This window comes from Cynocephalus volans, chromosome 11, assembly GCF_027409185.1.
Source record: "Cynocephalus volans isolate mCynVol1 chromosome 11, mCynVol1.pri, whole genome shotgun sequence".
Taxonomy (NCBI): Eukaryota; Metazoa; Chordata; class Mammalia; order Dermoptera; family Cynocephalidae; genus Cynocephalus; species Cynocephalus volans.
In genome coordinates this window covers 44,437,163-44,464,381 of record NC_084470.1, presented here as the reverse complement: position 1 = coordinate 44,464,381, position 27,219 = coordinate 44,437,163, and the positions used below count along the sequence as shown (strand labels likewise).

The following is a 27,219-nucleotide window of genomic DNA, read 5'->3' as shown; positions in this document are numbered from 1 at the left end:
CTTTCTTAATCTTTTACAACAGCCCTTACCTGGATCTTTGTAGCCAATCCAGTCTGCTCAAGGCTGCTATAAAAATATCTCCAAGGAAGATCTCCAATCATTTCACTCCCCTGTTCTGAACCCTTTGGTGGTTCCTCATTGCCCAACAATAATGGAAAGGACCAGTTCCTTAGCCTGATTTTTAAGGCCCTTCAGAATTTGGCTTAAAGCTTATCTTCCTAGGCTACTCTTTGCCCTCCTGTCCCTTGCCCCCATTCCCTGTGCCTATGCATTTTCTTTGCCTTCCTTCAAATTGCCCTCCTGCCTAAACGCCTTCTGCCCTGTTTCTACACTTCCAAATCTAAGTACTGTATTGTTTAACCCCAGCTTGAAGCTCCACCATACTGCTCTTTTTAGCTGAAAGTCATTTCTCTCTGCTTTGAATTCCCAGCACATTTAACTTGTATCTCTTTTATGGCACATACCACGTTCTATTTTGTGACATGGTCCTATATGGATGTTTCTGTGGCCTCATTTTAGAACAGCATCTAATGTGGATCCAACATTGTATCCACATTATTGCCTAAGTGTGCTAACAGAGATAAGAGAGCCAGTGAAAATATTTGAGTAGGAACCACAGAAAAATTAAACTCTCAACTGAAAAAGTAGCACCAAATTATTTTTTAAATATCTAAAATCCCATCAAATCATGTGTTACCAATCTATCTCTTCTTGTGAATGTTTTCTTTCTCTCATTTTAAAAAATATTAAATATTTAAAATTAAAGGAGGAAAATAAATACTCTTCAAAACCTAAATTAAACGCATCTTCCTTTCTTCTTTTTGGTATATCTTTTCAGCATAAATAAGATTTCTCATTTCAATGTGGTGAGTACCACCATTTGACTATTCAATATTATTTATTCGTTAATGATGGTGACAGTTTTCTGTGTGGATGGGCCCATCAAAAGGGCTCCTAATACAAGTATTTGCTCATGAAGCCCTAAAATTTTTATTTTGTCTTTTAATTTATTAAGAAAACATAAGAGGTGCACACTTCTTTAACTGGGAGCGATCTTAGTCTCTAAATCCTGGGTACCCCTAAATCAATCAGGGTAAAGAAAATTAAGGCATATCTGCTGTCTACCACATAATTGGCTTTCATTTTCATCACATTAAAAAAAGATGTTCTTCCATGTGAATCGATTTCTTATCAGATTCACCTGAAAAGCTTGTTACAAAGTTTATTTTCAAGCCCATCCGAACTCAGATTCTTTGGGGCTGGATCTCCAACAATCTTTAGTTATCACCTAGATGATTCTTATGTGCCCTGAAGTTTGTGAATCACAGGATAAATTCTTAACTTCTAAATGCAAAGAGAAGCAGAGACCTCTAGAGAATTCCCCAAGTACACTCGAAGCAAACCGGGAAGGTTGAGTCTGTTCATCTCTCCTGTCTCAAGGTGTCCTTGTCTTTGTAACTTCCCCTCATCTTTATTTTGAAAATGTTTAAATATACAGAAGATGTAAATATCCATCTCTCTAGTCATCAACCCATCTTATTTTTTTTGAATGAATTTCATAGGAAATTCCATATATCAATAGTATCCACTTTGGGATGGTGGTGGCTTGAAAACTAACAGGGCAGTGAATCCTTGTAGCCCCGGTGAAAATACAGTGGCTTCTTTTTATTGGACAGAATTGGCGGTTGCTTGGCCTTGGGAGGAGAGTTAGAATGCATTTAATCAAAGACAGAAAGATAGTTTTGGCCAACTGTAGACAGCCCCCACAATGTTGTATCTGCTTGTCTCCATTAATTTGAATGAGAGCTTTTGTTTTGTTACTGGAAGAAGAAAGGGAGGTTTGGGGACATAGAGAAGAGATGCTAAATGTGGAAGCTGATGGCAGTAGTAACCCTTACCCTCTTTCATGCATTTTGAGACCCTAATGGAGAGATGAGTTAGAGGCTGAGATTTGCTGGGTTAGTGGTTGCAAGTCAGACTGCCTAGGCCTGCATCCTAGCTGCTCCTGGCTGTTTGAACTTGGATATGTTACGCAGCCTCTTGCCCTTGATTTTTCCATTGGTAAAATGAAGGTAATGATAGTACCTACTTTATACTGTGGTGGAGAATACATGTGCCTGATATGTAACTCAGTCAACTTCAGTTGCTAAAATATACTTACATTTCTTGATGAGTTTCTTTAAGATCACATAAAATTAACATACGTAACTGTAGCAGTTGGTGAAAAAGAAAGAGACAAATAAACTAAATGATTTTGACAAGCGAGGCTAAAAGGAATTCAAAGATGCAGGAGGGAGCAATGCTGAAAGTCCTTCCAGATGACACGTGTACTTAAAATGAAGTCCAGGGCCGGCCTGTGGCTCACTCGGGAGAGTGCGGTGCTGAGAACACCAAGGCCCCGGGTTCGGATCCCATATACGGATGGCCGGTTCGCTCACTGGCTGAGCGTGGTGCTGACAACACCAAGTCAAGGGTTAAGATCCCCTTACCCGTCATCTTTTAAAAAAAAAAAAAAAAAAAAAAAATGAAGTCCAAATTCTTCCCTTGGTCTGCAAGGCCTATACATTATCTGGCCTCTGACTACATGTCCAACTTCATCTCCTCTTCTTCTCCCTTGCATAGGCCGAGCCACACCAGTCTTTGGGTTTCAGACTGAGCCAAGCTTATTTGGTTCTCAAGACATTTGCACTTGCTGTTTCCTCTGCATGAAAATCTCTCTTCAGATCTTACAAGCCTGGCTGCTTCTCAACCTTTGGGTCTCATTCAACTCAAATATCACATCCTTGGAGATGCCTCTTTTGACCACTCACTCAGGCAGATGTTAATCACATCACATTGTTTTCTTTCTTTCCTTTTTTTTTCTGGCTGGCTGGTACGGGGACACAACACATTATTTTCATGTCACTTGTCATATCTGAAATTGTTATGAATCTGTTTACTTGTTTATTGTCTGTCTCTCCTGCTAGAAGATAGCAACGAGAGGGAAGGGGTCTTGTGTCTTTGGTTGGTACCTGGCTGCAACCCTAGCACCTAGAACAGGGATGGTTGCACACTGTAGGCACTCAAAAAATATTGATTGAAGAAATGAATGAATGAATGAATGAATGTCTGGAAGATGGAAGACTGAGGGAAGTGAGAGATAAATAGAAGGTCCAAGGAAAGTACCCAATCCTTGGGCGGAAGCCAGAATGCCAAGAGCTTAACAAACAAGCTTGATGAGCCGGTAAGGCCTAGGGCGGGAGACACGGGCGAGGGCGAAGGTGGGGCGAGGGCGGGGCGGGGCGAGGGGCGGGGCGAGGGCGGGGCAGGGCGGAGTCGGCCGGAAGCGGGGGAGGAGGCCCAGGAAGTGACGGCCCCAAAGGCGCTCCCGGGGACTTCTGGAGTTGGCGACGTCTGCGACACTGTCATCGCGGCTGCCGCGTTCCCCGGCCCTGGGCGATGGAGAACGGAGCGGTGTACAGCCCCACCACAGAGGAGGACCCGGGACCCGCCAGGGGTGCCCGGAGCGGCCTCTCTTCCTACTTCGTCCTTGGCCCGCTCCAGTGGTATCGGCGCCTTCTCAAAGGCTTGCAACTGGTGAGTCTGCGGCCGGGGAGCGCGATTCCAGGGCGGGGAGCGGGGTCTGGCCCGGGGCCGTCGGCCTGCGGGCTTGGGAGGCTGCCGAACGGCTTCTCCTCAAGCTGGTTGTTCAGGAAGTGGCCGTTTCCACACCCCCAGTTCCTTCCCTCTCCGTCTGGGGAAGGGGGCGTAACCTCTGCCTCCGCGCCATTGCGCCACGCCGTTCCCCGTCCCCAGGTCTCTCCCCTCCTGGGTACCCGAAGGCGACCTAGGACCATCGAGGCTGTTAGGCGGGCCCAGAAATGCGTCGGAGGAGACCCAGGTCAGACACAGACTTCTTTCGTCCGCATCATCGCCCAAAGTGCCTGTATTTAGACTACAAGAGCTTTATCATCTTTCTTCGGCTACTGCGGTTTTCCTGGTGCGAGCCTGTGGGGGTATTTTAACTTGTTGGACAAAGTCTTCCGATACCGCGCATGGCACTGAGATGTGTGTGTCCAATAAGTTATCTCCGAAAAGTGTTATATTGACTGGAAAAGAATTATTTCTGAATGAACAACATGTGTGTTCAAGGTAGAAAATCAAAAAGGACAGTTTTTTGTGTATATGTGCGGATAGCAGAACTAGGACATAGTATGCTTCTCTTTCCATTTCATTGAGTTTCAGTTTATTTTAGGCAGAGTACCATAAACCTATTAGTGAAAATATCAAAGCATCTTTGAGATTTAAATTTTAATTCAATTTACGCTTGTATTGAGCTCCTATGTAGTGCTTCCACAACTGATGAGCAACATCTTCTGCAAGAGGACCAGTTTGGGAAAAATCAGAATGCTTAGAATGTTTATGGGTTTTGTTTTATTTTTTAACCATCTCAAGTAAAAATAACTCATTGGTTTTCTTGGGAAGAACTTTAATTCTTACCACTCATATAACTAGAACTTAAATTCTTAGAACTCAGATGACCTACTTTTATTGAATAGGAAAACAGCAGTCTGTCTAGGCGGTATCACCCTGAACGGGCCCAATCTCGTCTGATCTTGGAAGCTAAGCAGGATATAGCTTGGTTACTACTTGGATAGAAGACTGCCTGGTAATACCGGCTGCTGTAGGCTTTAAAAGGGAAAAAACAAAAACAAAATCCCAGCAGTCAGCACTAGCACTACTTTTTAGCTACCAAAATTAATCACATCTGGGAATGATTGGAAAATTACTTGGAGGCAAATGACAGTGGCCTCTGGAACCCAAGAAAGTCTGGCCCTGCCTGTCTCTCCAGCCTCCCTCTAAGTAGTCCCACACTGGCCACCTTTAGGTTCTACTAGACATCAGGGGCTTTCTTTTGCCACGTTTCTTTGCGCGAGCTGTTCCTTTCACCCAGAAGTGCTTCCGTCTGCTTTTCCTCTTGTCAGCTCTCACATGGTTTTTATTTTTATTTAAAAAAAAGTTTTTTGGCGGCTGGCCTGTATAGGATTGAACCCTGGATCTTGATGTTATCAGCAGCCTGCTCTAACCAACTGAGCTAACCAGCCAGCACTCTCACATGATTTTTAGGTATCAGCTATGTTTCTGTGCTGTAAAGCCAAAATGTTTCTTCTATGTGAATAGAACTCTAGAACAGAAGAGAATTGATGTTTACTTGAAGCATTCTTGCTGCTCAAAAGACATCATCTGTGTTAGTCTGCTGCCCATTAAACCTCCTATTTTCAGTTGTCTTTGTTTTCTCTTTCTAATCAAAGCTAAAGTAGTTTAGTAAACTGTAGTTCTATTTCTTTGGAATAGAACACAACCAGAAACGCTGGTGGTAGACTTTATACTTTGATGCAGAGAAGAGAAGATGAATTTGCCTTGAAAAGGTTGTTAGACTATTCCTGTTTGTTTTCCATCATTCATAAGGAGAAATGGGGAAAGAATAAAAACTGTCTCTTTGTGAAATCTGTTTATGGGGAACTTGTAATGTTACAAGAATGTTTTCTTTATATTGAACTTTTACAGTATTTTTTATTATTGCCTTTCATTTTGGTGGTTGTCTTTTTGTTCCTGCTCTGTCTATTTTAATAATGTCTTAGCTCTTCACAACAACAGTATATTATAGGAATTACCTAGAAAGTCCCAAGGAAGTTATATATGAAGTCAATAAAAACTGCCATTCAGCCTAGGGCAGTATGCAAGATCTTCTTTGCCTTAACTCAAACTCTGCCTTTAGGTTGTTTTATTTTAGAGGATTTATTTTTAAAAAGCTAAATAGAATTGCAGAGCTCCAATAAGGAAATAACTGTAATGGAGAAACCTATAATCAGAAGAGGAGGTATTTTAACAAGGTACCTGCAAACCCTGTGAAATTTTTATTCAAAATGTTGTACATTTATGTGTTTGGGTACATTATCCTGGACCTATAAATCTCATCAGATTCTCAAAGGCCCCAAAAGAGAAAGGAAGCCTGCTCTAAAACTTAAATACCAGACATTGTATACTTAGGAAATTCTTACGTGAGAGTCCTAGGAGCTTGATGAATTGGATTACCTCTGAGGTTCTTTCCACTCTTAAAATACTTTCAAATCTCTGTGACTCCTAGGGGTTTGCTGTTACAGAGCTGAATACCAAAGGGGTAGCCTGCACACACAGAGGAGGGGAATAGAGATAAAAGAGCATAAGTTTTCTAACTCTTGGAGTTATTAGCTATGTTTACTATTAAGAGATAAGCTGAGTTTTGTCAAATCTTGTCCAAAACGTAAGCATCCCCCTAACTACCATCCACCCTTCCAGAGCTGAAGGAAAAAAATCTTCAGTTGAGAATTCAATGTAAGGAGTTACTAGAGGCCTAAATTCATGCAGTTTTTCAGTTTATTCTATTATTAGATTTGTTCTTTTACTATATGTTATTTTGTGAGGTTTTTTTTTAAAGCAGTTTGTTTTCATTTTAAGAGGAGAATTGACATTTGGCACCCTAATTGCTTGCTGATCAGCTGATGCAGTGACCTAAATATATGTAATTTTCTTTCTGCAACAAGCTCCACATTGTGTCTGTGCTGTCAGTTGAATGTCCTGATGGTTGCACAGTACTGGGATTATAGTCACTCTTCAGGCAAGCAGTGTGTTTGAGGATTCAACAGTAATTTCAGGTCATTAAATTATTGGTAATGTTATTCTGTAAGTACCAAGAAACAGATCACTTAGAAGCAATTTCTTACATTGATGCTCTTTTCATTATTTAAATGTGGAAACTGATATGTACTACATTGAAATGCTCTATTTTTTTTTGCCTTGAGGAAGATCCATACTGTCAGCCAATTACATCTTTGAACCTTTATAAGAGTAAATATTTGCCTAAGGCAAGGGAGGCCTCTCCTATTTCTACAGATTGATTTTAAAATTTGAACTTTACTTATAACTACATGGTTTTTAATAGCAAGTTCATTAATTCACAAATTCATATAATTTTGTAGTCAGAGCCTTATAACCAGTGGCAATCATTAAAAAGTTTTTATACAGAAAAATTTTAAGTAATAAACTGTTAAAGATAAATGGAGAATTAGTGTTTAATATAATGACTTAATTTTAAGCAAGACATCAAGTTTTAGAAAAGGTAGTGAAAGGGCCGGCCCGTGGCTCACTCGGGAGAGTGTGGTGCTGAGAACACCAAGGCCCCGGGTTCGGATCCCATATACAGATGGCCGGTTCGCTCACTGGCTGAGCGTGGTGCTCACAACACCAAGTCAAGGGTTAAAGATCCCCTTACCGGTCATCTTTAAAAAAAAAAAAGAAAAAAAGAAAAGGTAGTGAAACTGAAATAGAAATACAGGGTAATCGTTATCTGAATGTTTAAATCACCAGAGCCATGCGTAAGACCTTCTTTTAGTCACTGAGGCTTCCCAAATGTGTTGACCCTAGGAAATTGTTTTTAATATGTGATTTAGTAGCAAAACAGAAATATGCAAAACTATGGTTATAACTTCAAAGACCCAGTCTTACAGGGAAAACCTACCCAAACACACATAGTCATAAAATGAACTTAATAAACAGTGTTTCTTGCAGGGAACAAGTACAGAGTGGGAGTCATGAGAACTGGGTTCTTGTCTATGCCTGGCATACCTGGGGCTTAGACTGTCAGGATGTTTGAGATGTGCTGGGCTATTTCATGTCTCATTAATTTACAAAAAATCAGAGTGATAAAATTGATTTCATCCGTATGTAAATTCTTTTCAGTTGTGGGGGATATATGAGTATTTATATTGCCAGTAGAAGGGAGGGAAATTCCTTAGAGGCGTGTGTGTGGTTCTGTGCAATTTTGTCACATGTATAGCTTCCCATAATCTCCACCACAGCGAAGATACAGAACTGTTCCATCATTACAGGGCTTCCTCATGCTTCCCCTTTATAACCACACCTTCCCCCTCTCTCCTGGCCACCACTAATTTGATCTCCATCTTTTATCATTTTTGTTATTTGAAGAATGCTGTATAAATGGAGTCATACAGTTTGTAACCTTTTGAGACTGGATTTTTTTTACTTCATGTAATTGGAGATTCATCTAGGTCATTGCATATATCAAGTTTATTCCTTTTTATTGCTAATATTCCATGGTATGGATGTACCACAATTTGTTTAACCATTAAAGGATGTATGGGTTGTTTCTAGTGTGGGGTTATTATGAATAAAATTGTCATGAACATTCATGTACTGGTGTTTGCATGAACGTAAATTTTCATTTCTCTGACTTCGATGCCCAAGAGTGCAATTGCTGGGTCATATGGTACGTGCATGCTTAGGTTTTTAAGAAACTGCTGAACTGCTTTCCAGAGTAGCGGTACCATTGACTTCTTTTTAATGAAAATGTTTTGTAGGATAAGATGTTTATTATATTCTGTGAAATGTATTTCTTGATTTTTGTAGCAATCTTGTTACCACTGATGTGTCCTGTTGCTTCTATGGGCTTGACTGGTGTTATATGGCATTTTCCATTAGTCTTTGACTTGGATCATCAGTCATTGTGATGGTTTTGGTACTCAGAAGGAAACTCCTTCAGCTTCCACAAAACCTACAGAAACTGCCCAAGTGAATCACTCTTTGCTCTCTTCTCTCCTATTTCTAGAGAAGAGTTAACCCCAAACCTGAGCCATGAATCCTGCCTTTAGAGAGGTTCTTTTCTACCTCTGTCTTTAGACCCACCCAACTTAAAGGTTTCTGCCTAAGCATTTAAACATGCTCAGTCCTCTCCCATCTTGAAATTCCCTTCCCTTTGACCTCATCTACTACTACCCTATCTGGCCACTCTTTCCCAGCCACACTTCTTGACTGTGCTGTCTCTGTTCCACTGCCTTGTTTTCTCCTCACTTCCCAATATACAGTACTGTAATCTAGCTTCCATACCTGACTACACTGGAATTTTCTTGCTGATGTCACAGCAACATTCCTGTAGCTTAAACTGATGGAGATGTTTCAGTGTTGTTCTTACCACTAAGTAGCATTTAGTGCTCTTGATTACTCTCTTTTTGTGAAAATACTTTTTCTTGTCTACTACCACTTGGACTGCTGTTACTCCTTGTCCTTTGCTAGTGTTTTACCCTCTGTGTATCCCTTAAATCTTGGGATTTCTGAGGTTTTTTTTTTTTTTTTTTTTTTTTTTAAGTTCCATTTTATTTTTTTATTTTTTTTTTATTATTTTTTTTTTTTCGTGACCGGCACTCAGCCAGTGAGTGCACCGGTCAGTCCTATATAGGATCCGAACCTGCGGCGGGAGCGTCGCTGCGCTCCCAGCGCAGCACTCTACCAAGTGCGCCACGGGCTCGGCCCGGGATTTCTGAGTTCTGCATGAAGCCAGCTTTCCTCATCTGTGTGATCTAATCCTCTCACTTGGCTGCCTTCCACATCTTCATCTGCATCTCAGACCTCCCACCTGAGCTCCAGACCCATCTGTCCATTTCCCTCCTAACTCTTTCATAGACCCCCTCAATCACAGCACATTTTTTTTAAAATTTTTTTTTTTAATCACAGCACATTTAAAACAGAATTTATTCTCTCCTCAGCACCCTTGCCTCTTAAAAAGAAGAAAAAATCTGTCTCTCCAATAAGGCACAAAGTATGTTAATACCACATATACAACATTTAAACACCTTCATTTAATTGAGTTGTCAAGTTAACCAGAGTTAACGTTCTTCATTTGTTGTACCAAGCAGCCTGACCCCACAACTGTCACCCACATCTTGTTGTGGCCAGCAGGTGCCTCTTGAGCACTCCTGCACTCTTACTCTGTCATCAGTTGAGTTGTGTTGTTCTCGTACCAGTTTCTGCTAATTATGCTTTTTATGGTCATTTAAATGTTACACAAACTAAAATTGAGTGAGAAAAGGAATTGTTTCTATGAAAATTAAATTGAATGCTTTGGAAAGACTGAAAGATAAGTTATTAAAATATATGTCTGCTGTGGAATTAAGAACAAGGCAAATGTAAAAGGCTAGTAGAGCTAGTCTGACTAGAGAGAGTCTGCACCTTGTCTCTCAAGTGTCTGAGACCTCGCACCTCTTCAGATAACATCAGTCTGAAAGTGGTAGTCCATAAATAATGAAAGTGACTAATGCAAAAAACATGATGTGGAATTCCAATCAGTAGACACATACTCAAAGAAAAGACCCACTTTCAAACATTGGTGAATAAATGTGCTTTTTTGTTTTAAGTTAAAGTGCTTAAGGTACATACACATTATCTTGTGTCCCACGTTATTTATATTCATCCTGTCTTATAAGGGCTTCCATTCCATCTCTGAGTGATTAGCTGCTCCTCTCCATTACTGCTACCCCTGCACACTATCTTTCCTAATTTCCTACATCAGCTTCCCAGCTAGATGTCTGTGCAAAATTTTGCCATACCTCCAGTTCCTTCTCCATATTGTAACCAGCAAGAACTACTAAAAGTGTAAAGCTGATCATGTCACCCCTTTACTTTAAAACCCTTAGAATCCAGGCTCCTTAAACTAGTTAATGAAGACGTTTAGATCTGGCCTTTGCTTACCACTCTCGTCTCATGTAATAATTTTTCTTCCTTAAACTACATTTTAGCCATGTTGACTTCACTTGCTTTCACAGTTCAGTTGGGCATGGTGGGATGTGTGTTGGGGGCGGGGGTGAGTGCCATGCTGTCTTATCTCTGGGCCTTTCTGTGTACTGCTTCTCTGCCTGGAACTTCTCTCCCTATCTGTCACCCTCCCCACCAAACTGACCGTACAGTCCTTCAGCTTTCTTTGAGGAAGCCTTTCCTGCCTCTTATAACAACACTTTGTATTAACCCTCTTCTAGGGCCGGCCCATGGCTCACTCGGGAGAGTGCGGTGCTGATAACACCAAGGCCACGGGTTCGGATCCTATATAGGGATGGCTGGTTAGCTCACTGGCTGAGCGTGGTGCTGACAACACCAAGCCAAGTGTTGAGATCCCCTTACCAGTCATCTTTTTTTCAAAAAAAAAGACCCCTCTTCTAGCATTTAGCACATGGTACGTAATTATTTGTTTACTTATATTACCTTCAAGGCATCCAGACTGTAAGTTCTGTGTAGATAGGGTTCACTCACTAATCCCGTTTGCCATAATCTCCACTATAAATATTGGAGTGAACAGATGGTGCTTTCTGAATACTGTAGGTTCTCTGAAAAACACTAAAGTGTTTTTGCTTCTTTTGTTTATTTATTTATTTACTTTTTAAAAATTTTTAATTTTTTTCTTTTGGAAAACCTATGGAACATTTATTTTTTATTTTATTTTATTTTTTTAAATTTTATTTTGTCAATATACAATGTGGTTGATTATTGTGGCCCATTACCGAAACCTCCCTCCCTCCTCCCTCTCCCCCCTCCCACCCAACAATGTCCTTTCTGTTTGCTTGTTGTATCAGCTTCAAGGCATTGTAGTTGTTATGTCTTCTCCCCCCCACCCCCGGTTGTGTGTGTGTGTGTGTGTGTGTGTGTGTGTGTGTGTGTGTGTGTGTGTGTGTGTGTGTGTGTGTGTGTGTGTGAATTTATTTATTTATTTTTAGCTCCCACCAATAAGTGAGAACATGTGGTATTTCTTTTTCTGTGCCTGACTTGTTTCACTTAATATAATTCTCTCAAGGTCCATCCATGTTGTTGCAAATGGCAGTATTTCATTCGTTTTTATAGCTGAGTAGTATTCCATTGTGTAGATATACCACATTTTCCATATGATGGACATTTCGGCTGGTTCCAACTCTTGGCTATTGTAAAGAGTGCTGCGATGAAAATTGGGGAACAGGTATACCTTCGACTTGATGATTTCCATTACTCTGGGTATATTCCCAGTAGTGGGATAGCTGGGTCATATGGTAGATCTGTCTGCAATTGTTTGAGGAACCTCTATACCATTTTCCATAGAGGTTGCACCATTTTGCAGTCCCACCAACAATGTATGAGAGTTCCTTTTTCTCTGCAACCTCACCAGCATTTCTTGTTCAGAGTCTTTTGCATTTTAGCCATCCTAACTGGGGTGAGATGGTATCTCAGTGCAGTTTTGATTTGCATTTCCCGGATGCTGAGCGATGTTGAGCATCTTTTCATATGTCTGTTGGCCATTTGTATATCTTCCTTAGAGAAATGCCTACTTAGCTCTTTTGCCCATTTTTTAATTGGGTTGCTTGTTTTTTTCAGGTAAAGTTGTTTGAGTTCCTTGTATATTCTGGATATTAATCCTTTGTCAGATGTATATTTTGCAAATATTTTCTCCCACTCTGTTGGTTGTCTTTTAACTCTGTTAATTGTTTCTTTTGCTGTGCAGAAGCTCTTTAGTTTGATATAATCCCATTTGTTTATTTTTCCTTTGGTTGCCCGTGCTTTTGGGGTCGTATTCATGAAGTCTGTGTCCAGTCCTATTTCCTGAAGTGTCTCTCCTATGTTTTTTTTAAGAAGTTTTATTGTTTCAGGGTGTATATTTAATTCTTTAATCCATTTTGAGTTGAGTTTAGTATATGGTGAGAAGTATGGGTCTAGTTTCATTCTCCTGCATATTGATATCCAGTTCTCCCAGCACCATTTGCTAAAGAGGCAGTCTCTTCCCCAGTGTATAGGCTTGGTGCCTTTGTCAAAGATCAGATGGCTGTAGGTGTGTGGGTTGATTTCTCTATTCTATTCCATTGATCAGTGTGTCTGTTTTTATGCCAGTACCAAAACAATATGGTACTTTGTAGTATAGTTTTGTAGTATAGTTTAAAGTCAGGTAGTGTTATGCCTCCAGCTTTATTTTTTTTGCTCAGCATTGCTTTGGCTGTGCGTGGTCTTTTGTCATTCCATATAAAAGTCTGGATAGTTCTCTCCATTTCTATGGAGAAAAATGTCATTGGAATGTTGATGGGGATTGCATTGAATTTGTATATCACTTTGGGTAGTATGGACATTTTCACTATGTTGATTCTTCCGATCCAAGAGCATGGGATATCTTTCCATCTTCTTGTATCCTCTCTAATTTCTCTCAGCAGCGGTTTGTAGTTCTCATTATAGAGATTTTTCACATCCTTGGTTAACTCAGTTCCTAAGTATTTTATATATTTGGTGGCTATTGTAAATGGGCAGGCTTTCTTGATGTCTCTTTCTGCATGTTCACTATTGGAGAATAGAAATGCTACTGATTTTTGTGTGTTGATTTTGTATCCTGCTACTGTGCTGAAATCATTTATCAACTCCAAGAGTTCTTTTGTAGAGGCTTTTGGCTGTTCCATATATTGGATCATGTCATCTGCAAACAGGGACAGTTTGACTTCATCTTTTCCAATCTGGATGCCCTTTATTTCCTTCTCTTCTCTGATTGCTCTGGCTAGTACTTCCAACACTATGTTGAATAGGAGTGGTGAGAGTGGGCATCTTTGTCTAGTTCCTGTTCTTATTCCCCATTCAGGATGATATTGGCAGTGAGTTTATCATATTTGGCTTTAATTATGTTGAGATACTTTCCATCTATACCTAACTTATGGAGGGCCTTTGTCATGAATGAGTGTTGAATTTTATCAAATGCTTTTACAGCATCTATAGAGATGATCATATGGTCCTTGTGTTTGATTTTATTAATATGGTGTATCACATTTATTGATTTGCGTATGTTGAACCAACCTTGCATCCCTGGGATGAATCCCACTTGATCGTGGTGAATAATTTTACGTATGTGTTGCTGTATTCTGTTAGCTAGTATTTTATTGAGGATTTTTGCATCTATATTCATCAAGGATATCGGCCTGTAGTTTTCTTTTTTGGTTATATCTTTACCTGGTTTTGGTATCAGGATGATGTTTGCGTCATAGAATGAGTTTGGGAGATTTGCTTCTGTTTCAATCTTTTGGAATAGTTTGTAAAGAATCGGTGTCAATTCCTCTTTGAATGTTTGGTAAAATTCTTGCTGTGAATCCATCTGGTCCTGGGCTTTTCTTTGTTGGGAGCCTTCTGATAACAGCTTCAATCTCCTTTATTGTTATTGGTCTGTTCAGATTTTCTACGTCTTCATGGCTCAGTTTTGGGAGCTTGTGTGTGTCCAGAAATTTATTCATTTCCTCCAGATTTTCAAATTTGTTGGCGTATAGTTGTTTATAGTAGTCTTGAATGATTCCTTGTATTTCAGATGATTCAGTTGTAATATCACCTTTTTCATTTCTAATTTTTGTTATTTGAATCTTCTCTCTTCTTTTTTTTTGTTAGCCATGTTAATTGTTTGTCAATTTTATTTATCTTTTCAAAAAACCAACTTTTTGATTCATTGATCTTTTGTATTGTTTTTTGGGTTTCAATTTCATTCAGTTCTGCTCTGATCTTAATGATTTCTTTCCGTCTGCTAACTTTAGGTTTGGATTGTTCTTGTTTTTCTAGTTCTTGAAGGTGAAGTGTTAGGTTGTTCACTTGCCATCTTTCTATTCTGAGGTGAGCATTTTTTTGTCTTTTTCGTGACCGGCACTCAGCCAGTGAGTGCACCGGCCATTCCTATATAGGATCCGAACCCGCGGCGGGAGCGTCGCCGCGCTCCCAGTGCCGCACTCTCCCGAGTGCACCACGGGCTCGGCCCCTGAGGTGAGCATTTAATGCAATTAATTTCCCCCTTAGTACTGCTTTTGCACTATCCCACAGGTTTTGGTATGATGTATCATTATTTTCATTAGTTTCAATAAATTTTTTTTTGATTTCCTGGTTGATTTCTTCTTGGACCCATATGTCATTAAGTAGAATGCTGTTTAATTTCCATGTGTTTGTATAGTTTCCAGAATTTCGTTTGTTATTGATTTCTAATTTTAATCCATTGTGGTCTGAGAAAATACATGGGATAATTCCAATTTTTTTGAATTTATTGAGACTTGATTTGTGACCTAATATGTGATCTATCCTGGAGAATGTTCCATGTGCTGATGAGAAGAATGAATATTCTGAGGTTGTTGGATGGAATGTTCTGTAGATATCTGCCAAGTCCAATTGGTCTAGAGTATTGTTTAGATCTTGTGTTTCTCTGCTGATTCTTTGCCTAGATGATCTGTCCAATATTGACAGTGTGGTGTTCAGGTCCCCTGCTATTATGGTATTAGTGTCTATTTCCTTCTTTAGGTCTAATAGAGTTTGTTTTATAAGTCTGGGTGCTCCAACATTGGGTGCATACATATTTATGATTGTTATGTCTTCATGATGGATCAGTCCTTTTATCATTACGTAGTGTCCCTCATTGTCTCTTTTTATGGTTTTCAGTTTAAAGTCTATTTTGTCAGATATAAGAATAGCTACTCCAGCTTGTATTTCTTTTCTGTTTGCATGGTAAATCTTTTTCCATCCTTTCACTCTTAGTCTATGTGAGTCTTTATGGGTGAGGTGGGTCTCTTGAAGACAGCATATAGTTGGGTCCTCCTTTTTAATCTAGTCCGCCAGTCTGTGTCATTTGTTTGGGGAATTTAAGCCTTTTATATTAAGAGTTGTTATTGAAAAGTGTTGATTTATTCCTAGCATTTTATTGATTATTGTTTGGTTGTCTTAGGTGTCTTTTGTTCCTTGCTTTCTGATTTACTGTTTGTTTTCTGTGTTTGTTGGTTCCTTAGGTTGTAGATAGCATTCTTGTTTGATTGTTTTCTCTTCATGAATGCCATTTTTATTATACTAGTGGGTTTTGATTTTTCTTGGGTTTTTATGGCAGTGGTAGTTATTTTTCAGGAACCAAACGCAGTACTCCCTTGAGACTTTCTTGTAAGGGTGGTCGTGTGGTAGTGAACTCCCACAGTTTTTGTTTGAGAAATATACTATTTGCCCTTCATTTCGGAAGGATAGCCTTGCAGGGTAGAGTATTCTTGGCTGACAATCTCTGTCTTTTAGTATTTTGAATATATCATCCCATTCCTTTCTGGCTTTTAGGGTTTGTGATGAAAAGTCTGATGTTAGCCTGATTGGGGCTCCCTTATAGGTGATTTGACGCTTCTCTCTTGCAGCTTTTAAGATTCTCTCTTTGTCTTTGAGTTTTGCCAATTTGACTATAACATGTCTTGGAGAAGACCTTTTTGGGTTGAATACGTTTGGAGATCGTTGAGCTTCCTGGATCTGAAGATCTGTGATTTTTCCTATACCTGGGAAGTTTTCTGCCACTGTTTTGTTGAATATGTTTTCAGTGCAATCTCCTTTTTCCCCCCCATCTGGAATACCCATGACTCGGATATTTGAGCACTTAAAGTTGTCTGATATCTCTCTCAGATTTTCTTGAATGCCTTTGATTCTTTTTTCTTTCTTTTTTTTTTTTTTTTTGTCTGCTTGTGTTATTTCAAACAGCCCATCTTCAATTTCAGAGGTTCTCTCTTCAACTTCCGTGTTTTTTATTTCGCTGAATAACTTCTTCAGTTCAGCAAGTTCTGCTACATTCTTTTTCAGGACATTGATTTCCTTGTACATTTCCTCTTTCAGGTCCTGTATACTTTTCCTCGTTTCATCATGATGTCTAGCTGAGTTTTCTTGTATCTCATTCAGTTTCCTTAGAATTATCACTCGAGATTCCTTGTCAGTCATTTCAAGGGCTTCTTGTTCTATAGGATCTAGAGGTTGAGAGTTATTATCCTTTGGTGGTGTACTTTCTTGATTTTTCGTATTTCTGGTATCTTTTCTTTGATGTTTATTCATTGTGGCAGGGGGTTTCACAATCCACAGGTTTGACACTATTGTCTGACTAAGATGTTGCTGTAGTTGCCAATTTGTTATGGCTACCTCAGTGACTACTCAGTTGGCCACTAGTGCCTTGCGTGTGTGGTTGCCTCGGGTGTTGGTCCTCTCCGGGGAGACCCCTCTCTCGTTAGCTTGGACTCTGCCAGGCTGCTGGATCACAGGGCGGTACTGCAGGGTGTGTGGTCTCTGGTGAGCTTCCACCTCCCGTGCTGGACTTCTCCCTGTTCTGTGCGCTCTGGCCCGGGCTGCTGGGATGCACTGAGGCACCGCAGAGCGTGTGGTCTCTGCAGAGCTTTCCCTTCCGCTGCAGGATGTCTCCCTGCTCTGTGCGCGCTAGGCCGGGCTTGGGATGGAGCCGGGTGGCGGCGGAGAAGCCTACCTGTTGCTGGATTGTGCGGCGGCAGCCCCCCACAGGGTGCGTGTACTCTATGTAGCTTCTATCTCCCTTGCTGGACGACTCTGTGCTCTGTACGCATTGGGCTGGGCTGCTGGATCGCGCGGCCGCAGTGTGGTCCCCGTGGAGTTCCTGCCTCCCCTGCCGGACGTCTCCCTGCTCCGAGCGCTCTAGGCCAGGCTGGGAATGGAGCTGGGTGCCTGCAGTGAAGCCTACCTGCTGGATCATGCAGTGGCTGCCCCACAGGGTGTGTGGTTTCTGCGGAGTCTCTGCCTCTCCTGCCGGACGTCTCCCCTCTCTGTACGCACTGGACTGGGCTGGGAATTGAGCCGGGTGGCGGAGGTGAAGCCTATCTGCCGGATCGTGCAACGGCAGCCCCGCAGGGCATGTGGTCTCCGTGGAGCTTCTGCCTCCCCCGCTGGACGTGTCACCTTTCCATATGTACTTGATGTTATGTTTTTGTAGTTTAAATCGGTTGATTTGTGGGAGAGAATGATGCTAGGGACTGTCTATTCCGCCATCTTGACCGGAAGTCTCGTTTTTGCTTCTTTTGTAGTTGCTGTCTTTGCTGGCCTTTATCTGTGAAGAAGTTGTTTCACAATGTACTTTGTGTGGAGGACTTTACTTTTTTGAATTTGTAAGCTGCAGTGCCTTTCTTCTGAGTCTCCTCATGCTGATTATATATTGCACTCCAGTTTATAACAGAATTGATGCAGTAAAAGTAAAATCATCGGTAAGCATGAAAAAATATCCGTATTTTAAGAGTATAGTTGTTTTGTAATCTTGTGTAGTTTTTTTGTTTTGTTTTGTTTTGTTGGTGGCTGTCCAGTATGGGGATCCAAATACATGACCTTGGTGTTACCAGCACCACGCTCTCCCAGGTAAGCTAATCAGCTAACCCAATCTTGTGTAGTTTTATCATTCAAAGTACTAATGCTTTCAAAACTCGGCAACATGAAAAGACATTATCCATTGTTACAATTCTCTGCCCCTAAGCAACTCAGTTTCCTTGCCGTGGAGGAGGAGAGCCAGATTAGGATGAGAGTGACAGACACTGCCAGTGGTTGGCTATGACTGGTGGTTTAATCTAATTCACATTAGATATTTTTTCTAAAAACTAGGATTTTGTCACTTCTGATTTCTCACATTTCAGAGTGTCACTCATTGGTTCTACAGTTATTAATCGTGTGCCTGTCATGTGCCAGGTATTATGCTGGATGCTGGAGATAGAGTAATGAACTAATTTGAGATATTTTCAAAGGTTTTGAATAAAACAAGTAATTCTACTTATATTTTGCTTTCATTTTACTATGAGAAAAGTTGGCTGTAAGCGAATCAAGAATGCATTTGTTGAATTTATTGTTCAGAAATTTCCCTTATAATAAAATTGTACATGGGAGTCTTATTTTCACAAAACTAGAGATGCTTAACTTTCTGAAGACTTAGTCAGCTGGCCCTATTTTTTATTTGAGTATAGTTTGGATTTATAGGATGACATATGAAATAATCCACTGTAGGAGTAATAGGTACTGAATTTGAGGAAAGAATTGAGCAATTTACTTCTTCAATAGTGTTTGAGCTGTCAGTAGTGGTTTGTGAAGATTTTGTACATGTCAGGGTCGACATATAAAAGAGTTCACATCTCTGAGGGAAAGGATAAAAGTTATGGTAGATTTTTAATTATTAACAGCAAGATATAGCAAGGGGCTGGCTGGTTAGTTCAGTTGGTTACAGTGTGGTGTTGATAACACCAAGGTCAAGGGTTTGGATCCCCATACTGGCCAGCCACCAAAAAAAAAGAACAAGTGATAGTACAAAAACAAACAAAACAGTAAGATTCTATTGTTTTAAATTAATGAGAAGCAAGTTAATTGGATCATATATTGATTATACACCTAAGTAAGTATTTTTTTCCACATACACTTTTGTACCTCTTGAATTTTGTGCTATAGGGATCTATTACCTTTTTTAAAAAAGAATTATTTTAATTTAAAAAGTTAAAAAATTAAAAGTTGATACCAAAAAGTTAATAACTTTCTATCATCTTGGCTGCTGGTGGCTGCAGTCAGTGTGTACTGTGTGCCGGGCACTTTATGTGCTGTGATTTAAAATCCTTACACCTTATGCTCCCCTTTTCTGTCAAAGAAACTTAGGTTTAGGGTGGTTAAGTAACTTGTCCAAAGTTAATACAGTTAGGGTAAAAATGAACTGAGATTTGAACATAGGGAAAGCCCTCACACTCTATTCTACCATGTTAATAAGAATCCTATTAGAACTAATGCTCTAGCAACTTTAGATACAGTCATGGCAGATTCAATCACTACAAGAATCTCTGTATAACAATGACAACAGCACCCAGTTATTTTACGAAATACTTATTAAGAAGGGGATGCAGGTAATACCTTAAAATTTTTGTTAATTATATTTGTAGTCTTCAAAAATTCTTCCTTTTTACAGATAAGTATGCCATAAGATTTGGACAAGGGAAAAGTTCTCAAGTGTCTGAGCTGGTTGATTTGTTTATTTGTAGTTTGTATAAATTTATATTTCAAGCATTAAAGGTTGAAATTGTTTTTCATGTCTTATCTCAACAGTGAAACAAAGTCACTATCCATAAAAATATTTTTTAGAAATGTTTAGCTTTTACTGTAATGCTGTATCTGTAGTGTTTGAAGTACATTGATTTTTTAAATGAGAAACAATATTATAACATTGTCCAGTTTAGTTTAATGGTCTAACTAACCTAAACAAAATGTAAAACATTTGTTACATCAAACTTGAGCATTTGAAAAGTTATTTTAGAGTAAATACTGATTTAAAAATACTGAAACAGGAAAAATAAATCAGTCATTTCATCCTAAAACAGTTTTGTATTAGTTTGCTGTATTTCTTTTGAGTCTTTTGTTTCTATTCCTAGGTGATTTTTATTTATTTATTTATTTATTTGGTGGCTGGCAGGTCTGGGATCTGAACCCTTGACCTTTGTATTATAATACTTTGGTATTATAACACCAACTGAGCTAACCAGCCAGCCACCTAGGTGATTTTTAAAATCTAAAATATTTGTAATAATAAAAATATATATTGTACTTTTCACCTAATATAAGGATTTCATGTTTGCATGGTTTAAAAATCACTTTTTTTACTCTCTCTGTATTAATGTGCTTAAATTTTAAATATTTTTTCATGTAGGAAAGGTATTCTGATTTAGAAAAAATGTTTTGAGTGTGTGATAATGGTGGTGGTAATAATCTTGAAGAGAGAATCTTTTTTATCCCATGCTGTTGTGGATCAGATTCTATTAAGAATAACAATAGCCAACACTTATGGGACATTTACTGTGTGCCTGGCACTGATATAAGTACTTTCTATGGATTAACTCTAATCTTCAGAATCATCTTATGAAGAAGATACTTTTATTATCCCCATTTTGCAGATGAAGAAGCAGAGACACATAGATGTTAAGTAACTAGTTCAAAGTCACATAGTTAAGAAGTGGTGTAGCTGGGATTTGAATTCAGGTAGTCTAGCTCTAGAACTCGTATTTATTGGACACCGCATTATTCTGTCTCAAAATGATTGTCTTGTTTAAATATCTCCTTGAATGTACTCCAAATAATAGTAAATAGAGTTTTATATTTGTATGGAATAGATTTGAAATAATATTAAAAGGAATAAAAACATGGAGGAAGTTCTGCAGGAAAACGCTTCTTTCGTAAGCAAAGAGAAAACTTCAATTTTTTATAAATGTTAAGTAAATGATCGACAGCATAGGAATTCTGTGTTGGATAGTTTTATTGATATTAGGTTTAGTGGAAGTTGCATTTCAGAAAACTCAAAAAGTATCAGGCCTAAAACCCTTTGGAGTGGCTATCATTTTACCAGTTTCCCCCTCAGAATCAAGTATGTTTGTCAAGCACTGTCTTCAGTTGGCATATGAGAGCCTTATGAAGTAATGGCTGAGAGAGCACTTGGAAACCCATGAAGCAGTGTGTTGTTATAAGCTGCATTATGATGAGATATGAAAGCTTTTATGCAGTAGATAAGCTTCTCATACAAGCTCATCTTGGATTACCCACTTGGAACAGTTGAAGGCGATATGTTATTCCAGAAAGCTTAAGTGTCTAAAAAATACACAATTTGGTGTACTTTTATTTAGTTAATGATGGGTGGTTTTTTTGATTCTCTCTTTTCCAAAGTGCTTTCAGAGCACTGAAGTACTCACAGAGATGCTATCAGCATAGAATACTTTGAAAGGAGGAAAAAAATTTTTTTTTTGTTGGAGGTAAGATGGAATTGTAATAAATCCTTTGGCTTTGATAATTTTAATATGTCCTAGAGAAAAAGAGGACACACAGACACAGCCGTTTAGAGGACTGTTTTTATTAAAAGGTTATCTTGTGATGTACTCTGTCGATATGCCCAGCCCAGAGTGTGGATTCTTTATAGGGTATTCGTTGAATGCCAGGTTTATTGAAAACTTAGAAGTTAGGGTATGTAAGTTCAGGTTGTGTCAAAAAAGTCATTGAAGCTTTTTAAAATTAAAAAAAGTTTGTTTCCATGAATTTAACCTTACTATACTCCTTATATGTTTTACATGTATGCATAGGATTTTTATATTACTTTGGGAACGGGATGTGTATTTTTGTTGGCGTCCATCATTTTTGTTTCCACGCATGACCGCACCTCAGCTGAATTTGCTGCAATAGTAAGTACCTTGTATTTTTAACTTTGCTTATTTTTGTTTTTTCAGAAATATGGAATTTGGAAAGTACTTGACAAGTTATACAATATGTAAGAGTAGTTTGTCTTTTAACTTGTTTTTTAGTGTAATTTTGAATAGACGACCTAAAAGCAAATAAATATATGACAACCTTAAAAACCTAGAACCCGTCTAGAGTTTGACTGAGTTTTGTTAACAAAAGACCATTTACTCCACATGTGAACATGTTATTGCTAATGGAAGTGATAAAATTGACTTTATTATATTTCTCTGTTTTTAAGTTCAACAAAAGCACACCTACATGCCAGGTGCTGTTCTAGGTGTAGAGAAGTGACTCAAAGATTGTCTAATGACGGAGATAGGTAAACAAATTCTAATGGAGTATGTTAAATCAACCGATGGAAGTTGGTCTAGACAGTAGTCTTCAGTGAGTTATGCATATTCTTAAAAGTTCATGAAGACTTTCCAAGAGGTACTAAAGCAGGGATAGTTTTTGAGGAAATCAGTTTCCAGCTTTTTTACCTTTATATGTATCTTTCTTAAAATGAATGTGTCTTAGAGTTCATCTCTGGTGGTGGTCTAGTCAGTTATTTTCCATCTTCCCTTTCACAGTCACCACCCCCTCTCCTCCCCAGAAAAGAAAAAAAATGTACTTGCCTATCCTGAATCTTACTATGGTTCATTGCCATAGTTGTAAAACAAAATAAGACGAAAAACCCTTGAATAAAACAAAGAGACAATTAAAAATAAAAGTATATATTTTTTTCTTTTCTGAGGAGGAAAGGGGGTGGTGACTTAAATGAGTGAGGGAGTCCATTAAAAAAAAAATTGAAGGGGCTGGCCCGTGGCTCACTTGAAAGAGTGAGGTGCTGATAACACCAAGGCCACGGGTTCGGATCCCTATGGAGGGATGGCTGGTTACCTCACTTCAGAGAGTGTAGTGCTGACAACACCAAGTCAAGGGTTAAGATCCCCTTACCAGTCATTTTTATTAAGAAAATTTTTTTTTGAGAAGAATATAAGCAAAAGAGCTGGAAGATTACTTGTCTGGATTATATAGTATAGAGGGCCTGTAGGGACTGGAGCTCTCTGAGGTGGTCAGACAAGCTGGCGTCTGGTTTGCATTTGAAGTATTCAAGAAATTTGCAAGGCAAATAAGGGGGTAGATGGCATCAAGCCAAAATAAGACTCCAGAGGGTTTGAGAAAGACTTGGCTTTGGGGGGTGGGTTGATAATTAAATTTAGGTTGGATATGTTGGGGACATCCAAGTGAATTAATGAATTTGGAATTCAGTTTGCTGCATGGTGAAATGAAGCAGAATGCATATTCTTAGGGTACAGAAGTTGCAGAGGGGTAGAGTCAGGAGACTGCAGCAGACTAACAATGTTAAAAGTTATGGAGGTGGAGCGTTAGACTTGGAAGAGACTTTAGGCATCACCTACATCAGTTTTCTCTTTTTTATACAGCACTTCTTTGGCCCCCACTTCCTTAAGGGTTTTGCTATTGAAGAAGCTAAATTTGAAGCATGGTCTTCTGTCTCTTGACAGAATTCTCAGAATGTCTGATCATATGTTAGAAGAGTACAGTGAGAAAGTGACTTGAGGAAGAAGGAGTAGGTAGTGGCATCGTGTCACTGTGTCATTACACTGTAGCAATTAACTGGGAGATGTATTTTAGGTAATTTAACCTAATAGTATCTTTAAAATGGAATTTCTGTTTTGATATGAATAACTTTTTCCATTTTTACTTAGGTTGAGTTGCCTAGTCACATATTTCCCTTACTACATCCATTGGTCAGTCTAACCATTGCTAATAATCCTGTGTTTTGTATCATTTTATAGGATTATTTTAACTGGGAGATGTATTTTAGGTAATTTAACCTAATAGTATCTTTAAAATGGAATTTCTGTTTTGATATGAATAACTTTTTCCATTTTTACTTAGGTTGAGTTGCCTAGTCACATATTTCCCTTACTACATCCATTGGTCAGTCTAACCATTGCTAATAATCCTGTGTTTTGTATCATTTTATAGGATTATTTTTTTCATCTGCTAACCTTAATTTCATATATTGGCACCCCACACGTACACATGCACACATAAGGCAGGACATTTATATTTTGTGGGACTTTGACTAAGCCATTATTCTGGAAATTTTTCTTTTGTAACTTCTATTTTTTGATGCCTTTTTAAAAAATTTTACCATTTTTAATTAAGAGTAGTATGTACAAGATATTTATTTATGTTTTTATTGTGGCTGGCTGGTAAGGAGATCCAAACCCTTGATCTTGGTGTTACCAACACTGTGCTGTAACCAAGTGAGCTAACTGGCCAGTCCTGTATGTGTAAGATAAAATTGATGAACCGTTTTGCTTGTATGAAACACTCTCAGAGCCAAGTATGAGAGATTATATTTCAAAATTCCTTTATATATAAGGTTATGTAAGTAAACTTTTCCCCTTTTTCCTCCTCAGGTGTTTGGATTTATAGCAAGTTTTATGTTCCTGTTTGACTTTGTTGCTATGCTCTGTGAAAAACGACAAGAGTCCCAGCTGAGAAAATCTGAGAATACCACTAGGGTAGAAGCCCTCACTGAACCACTTAATGCTTAAAGACTGTATGGAGCAGGAATTACGTAAAGTAGTGACTCTGCGTCATGATGCCTGAGCCCTGGCAGAAACTCATGTAGAATTTATGTAATTGTTTAAACTACTTCTTTTGGAAAGCAAAGGGGAAGAGCAGGAGGACAGTTTTATCAATATCGTAATGTGTGTCAGTCCCCACAAATTAGGCCTGAGAGTTTTAAAAACAATTTTTTTTTTTTAAATAAAGGTCAAAACTTGCCTCAATTACAGATGGTGTTGTGGGGGTGGGATTGGGTAGAACAACTGTTTCTATAAATCACACAGCTCAACTGATGACAGATGATTTTGTAATTCTGTTATAGGACATTCTCTTACTAGACTTAGCTTTCAAATTATGCTTTATAGCTGTATAAACAGCATGATTATATTCATCCATTTGGAAGTTGTTTCATTTTAAAATTAATTTGCTTAACCATTAGTTTGTTTTGATGATTAGATTATGTTCTGTTACAGAAATTTAACATATATTTAAGAGATCAATATTTAAAATGTTGGTCTAGGTTTTTTCCTTAATACATAATACCAGGCTTTACTGTATCTCACTCAGCCTTAAAATTATATTGTAACATTTTTGGATAATTATTACTAACTCTTTCTGAGACCTTTGTAGAGCCTAATATAAAATGTATGAGAGGTGTTGGTATTTTATTTGTATGAAAACAGTATCAGCAACCTCATGTTTATACTTCACTTTGGTTGTTAATATCAAATAAAAAAAGATTATGTAACACATAGAAAAATTGCCGAAGCTGACATACATAGGACCAAAGATAAGAAAGATAGACGTTTTGTTCAATACAGTGAAAGTAATTATATAAGTCTTTGACTATTTACCAAGTGTCCGAAGAGATGAGTTCATACTACAAGTTGGAAAACGGTCCATTTTTCTGTTGCCATATGATTATTTCTATTTAATACACCTCTGTGGGTCTTCTTTAATGTTTTCTTTGGAGCCAGCCTTTTTGAAACCCTGGCCTTTGATTTTTCGTTTATTCGAGATGCTCCCTGTTCTGTCTCCTTGTCAGAATGGTCTATATGCTGCTTCATCATTTGGCAGAAGTGGGCCTCTGGCTCTGACTCTTTCTTGTTGTCGTTTGTCTATAGGTGATCCAGAATCTTGGGCTCTTTTAATTGTGAAGAGTATGTAGTAGGATCTTTAGGGTCCTTGTTCCCATGTAGACATTGCCCTAGTTTCTTTTTGGAGAAGACTAAGCAAGTGAATATCCAGAGAACCCTTCCTAGATTAATGCTGTTGATGGCGTAAGGGAGTAGTCAAACCAGTCAGTCTCAGGAGACACTTCATAACCATCTCTGATAATGTGGAAGAATTGTCTGCTGCTGGCAGGCTGTCTTAGAACCAGACAGAGAGGGCACTTGGGATAGGACCTTTCTGCCCAAGTGGTTCACAGACTAGACCTTTCTTGTCCTCCTCTAGAATTTTGACCTGAGACTCTAGTGCTAAGGTGATAAGCCCTTATGTCAGATCCTTCAGTACTTTGATGGAGGTCTCCCAGGCTAGATTTCTCTCTGAAACAGTAAAATCATGTTTCTAGTGATACAGTTTAATGACTCCATATTTTCAAAATTTCTCATCTGACATTCGTTTGTTGTAGATGGGTTTCATTTGCATGAATGTGGCTAATGTGGTTCTCAGGAATTGGTCGATACAGCCAGACATATTTTCTGCTCTGTCTTACTTACTCAGTACCTTATCCATTTGTATCGGAGTTTGGATGCTAGTGTTGATGGTGATGTCACTGCTACCTACTTGGAAGATGATGAACCAATCATGGATGCTGTTTTTATTGAGCATGTCATCAAAGAGAGGAGAAATAGCTGGGTCTTTGGTCCAAGAATAAAGACTGGTTAAAAGTTTACAGTAGGCACATTGTAGAATTTCACATCAAACTGTACTATATCATTTTAAATGTCATCTAGACCCATCTAGAAATCACAGCAAATCATCTGGGCTATCTCAGGGTCACCACCCATGCATTAGGCTTAGTTGAGACTACAGACATATTTTCAGCTGGCCTGACACATACTGGCATTGAGCTTAAGCTCTGCTTGTTCTGAGGTTTCATCTCCCATTTGTGTCATTGGTGCAGAAGTGGGCCTCTTATTTGGCCATTTATTATCTTTCTGAAATGGAAAGGATTATGTTCACTGGTATTTTTGGTCACTCTTAGAACCTTCCTTCACATTGTTTTTTATGAGATCCATGATTGTTTAGCCTCTCTATTCTATCGTAGAAAGAAGTAGGAGTAAAAAGACCATTGTAGTAAATAAGATCAAGGAGAACTTGGGACCAGAAACCACTGTTATGTACAGAAAAGGGCAAACTCGATAAACTAAAATGTAAAATAATTTTTTTACTAACAGCTGTGGTAAATTTAATTTGTTGTATTTTATACAGACAAATTGTTTAAAATGGTTAAGGGAAATACACTTATACTACAAAAATTTTATAATTACTGTACTTAAGTTATGTTCTGTTTGGGGACTAGGAAATGTATTTTTACATTGTTTATAGCCAGTCGTTTTTGTATTTGTCAGTTTAAATCCTGTGGGTCTTTTTAATCTTTCTCTATGTCATCTTTTATAATCTTTTAAAATAAATCCATTTAATTAAAATGTTCATACCTTTGTAGTTTATTACAGAAGCATGATATTTACATGAAAACTTTCTCCATAGTTGTGGAGTTGGCTCTACAGCCTTGTTGAATACCTATATAGAATACTG

General features: G+C 38.6%; 1 protein-coding gene across 1 annotated transcript; it reads left to right on the top strand.

Annotated features, from left to right (window-relative positions):
- Positions 1-3,376: 3,376 nt before the first annotated feature.
- CMTM6 (CKLF like MARVEL transmembrane domain containing 6) lies at positions 3,377-24,880 on the top strand. Its single transcript, XM_063115176.1, has 4 exons — positions 3,377-3,576; positions 17,664-17,840; positions 21,717-21,815; positions 24,306-24,880. The coding sequence occupies exons 1-4, from the start codon at positions 3,439-3,441 to the stop codon at positions 24,441-24,443; spliced, it is 552 nt and encodes a 183-aa protein (XP_062971246.1). The 5' UTR covers positions 3,377-3,438; the 3' UTR covers positions 24,444-24,880.
- Positions 24,881-27,219: the final 2,339 nt, after the last annotated feature.

Excerpts from the sequence above, each read along its gene's own strand:
- CMTM6 (XM_063115176.1), top strand. The coding sequence starts at position 3,439 with ATGGAGAACGGAGCGGTGTACAGCCCCACCACAGAGGAGGACCCGGGA. Across the intron at positions 17,841-21,716 it reads CAGTAAAAGTAAAATCATCG|GATTTTTATATTACTTTGGG; the intron begins GTAAGCATGAAA and ends ATGTATGCATAG. Across the intron at positions 21,816-24,305 it reads CAGCTGAATTTGCTGCAATA|GTGTTTGGATTTATAGCAAG; the intron begins GTAAGTACCTTG and ends TTTCCTCCTCAG.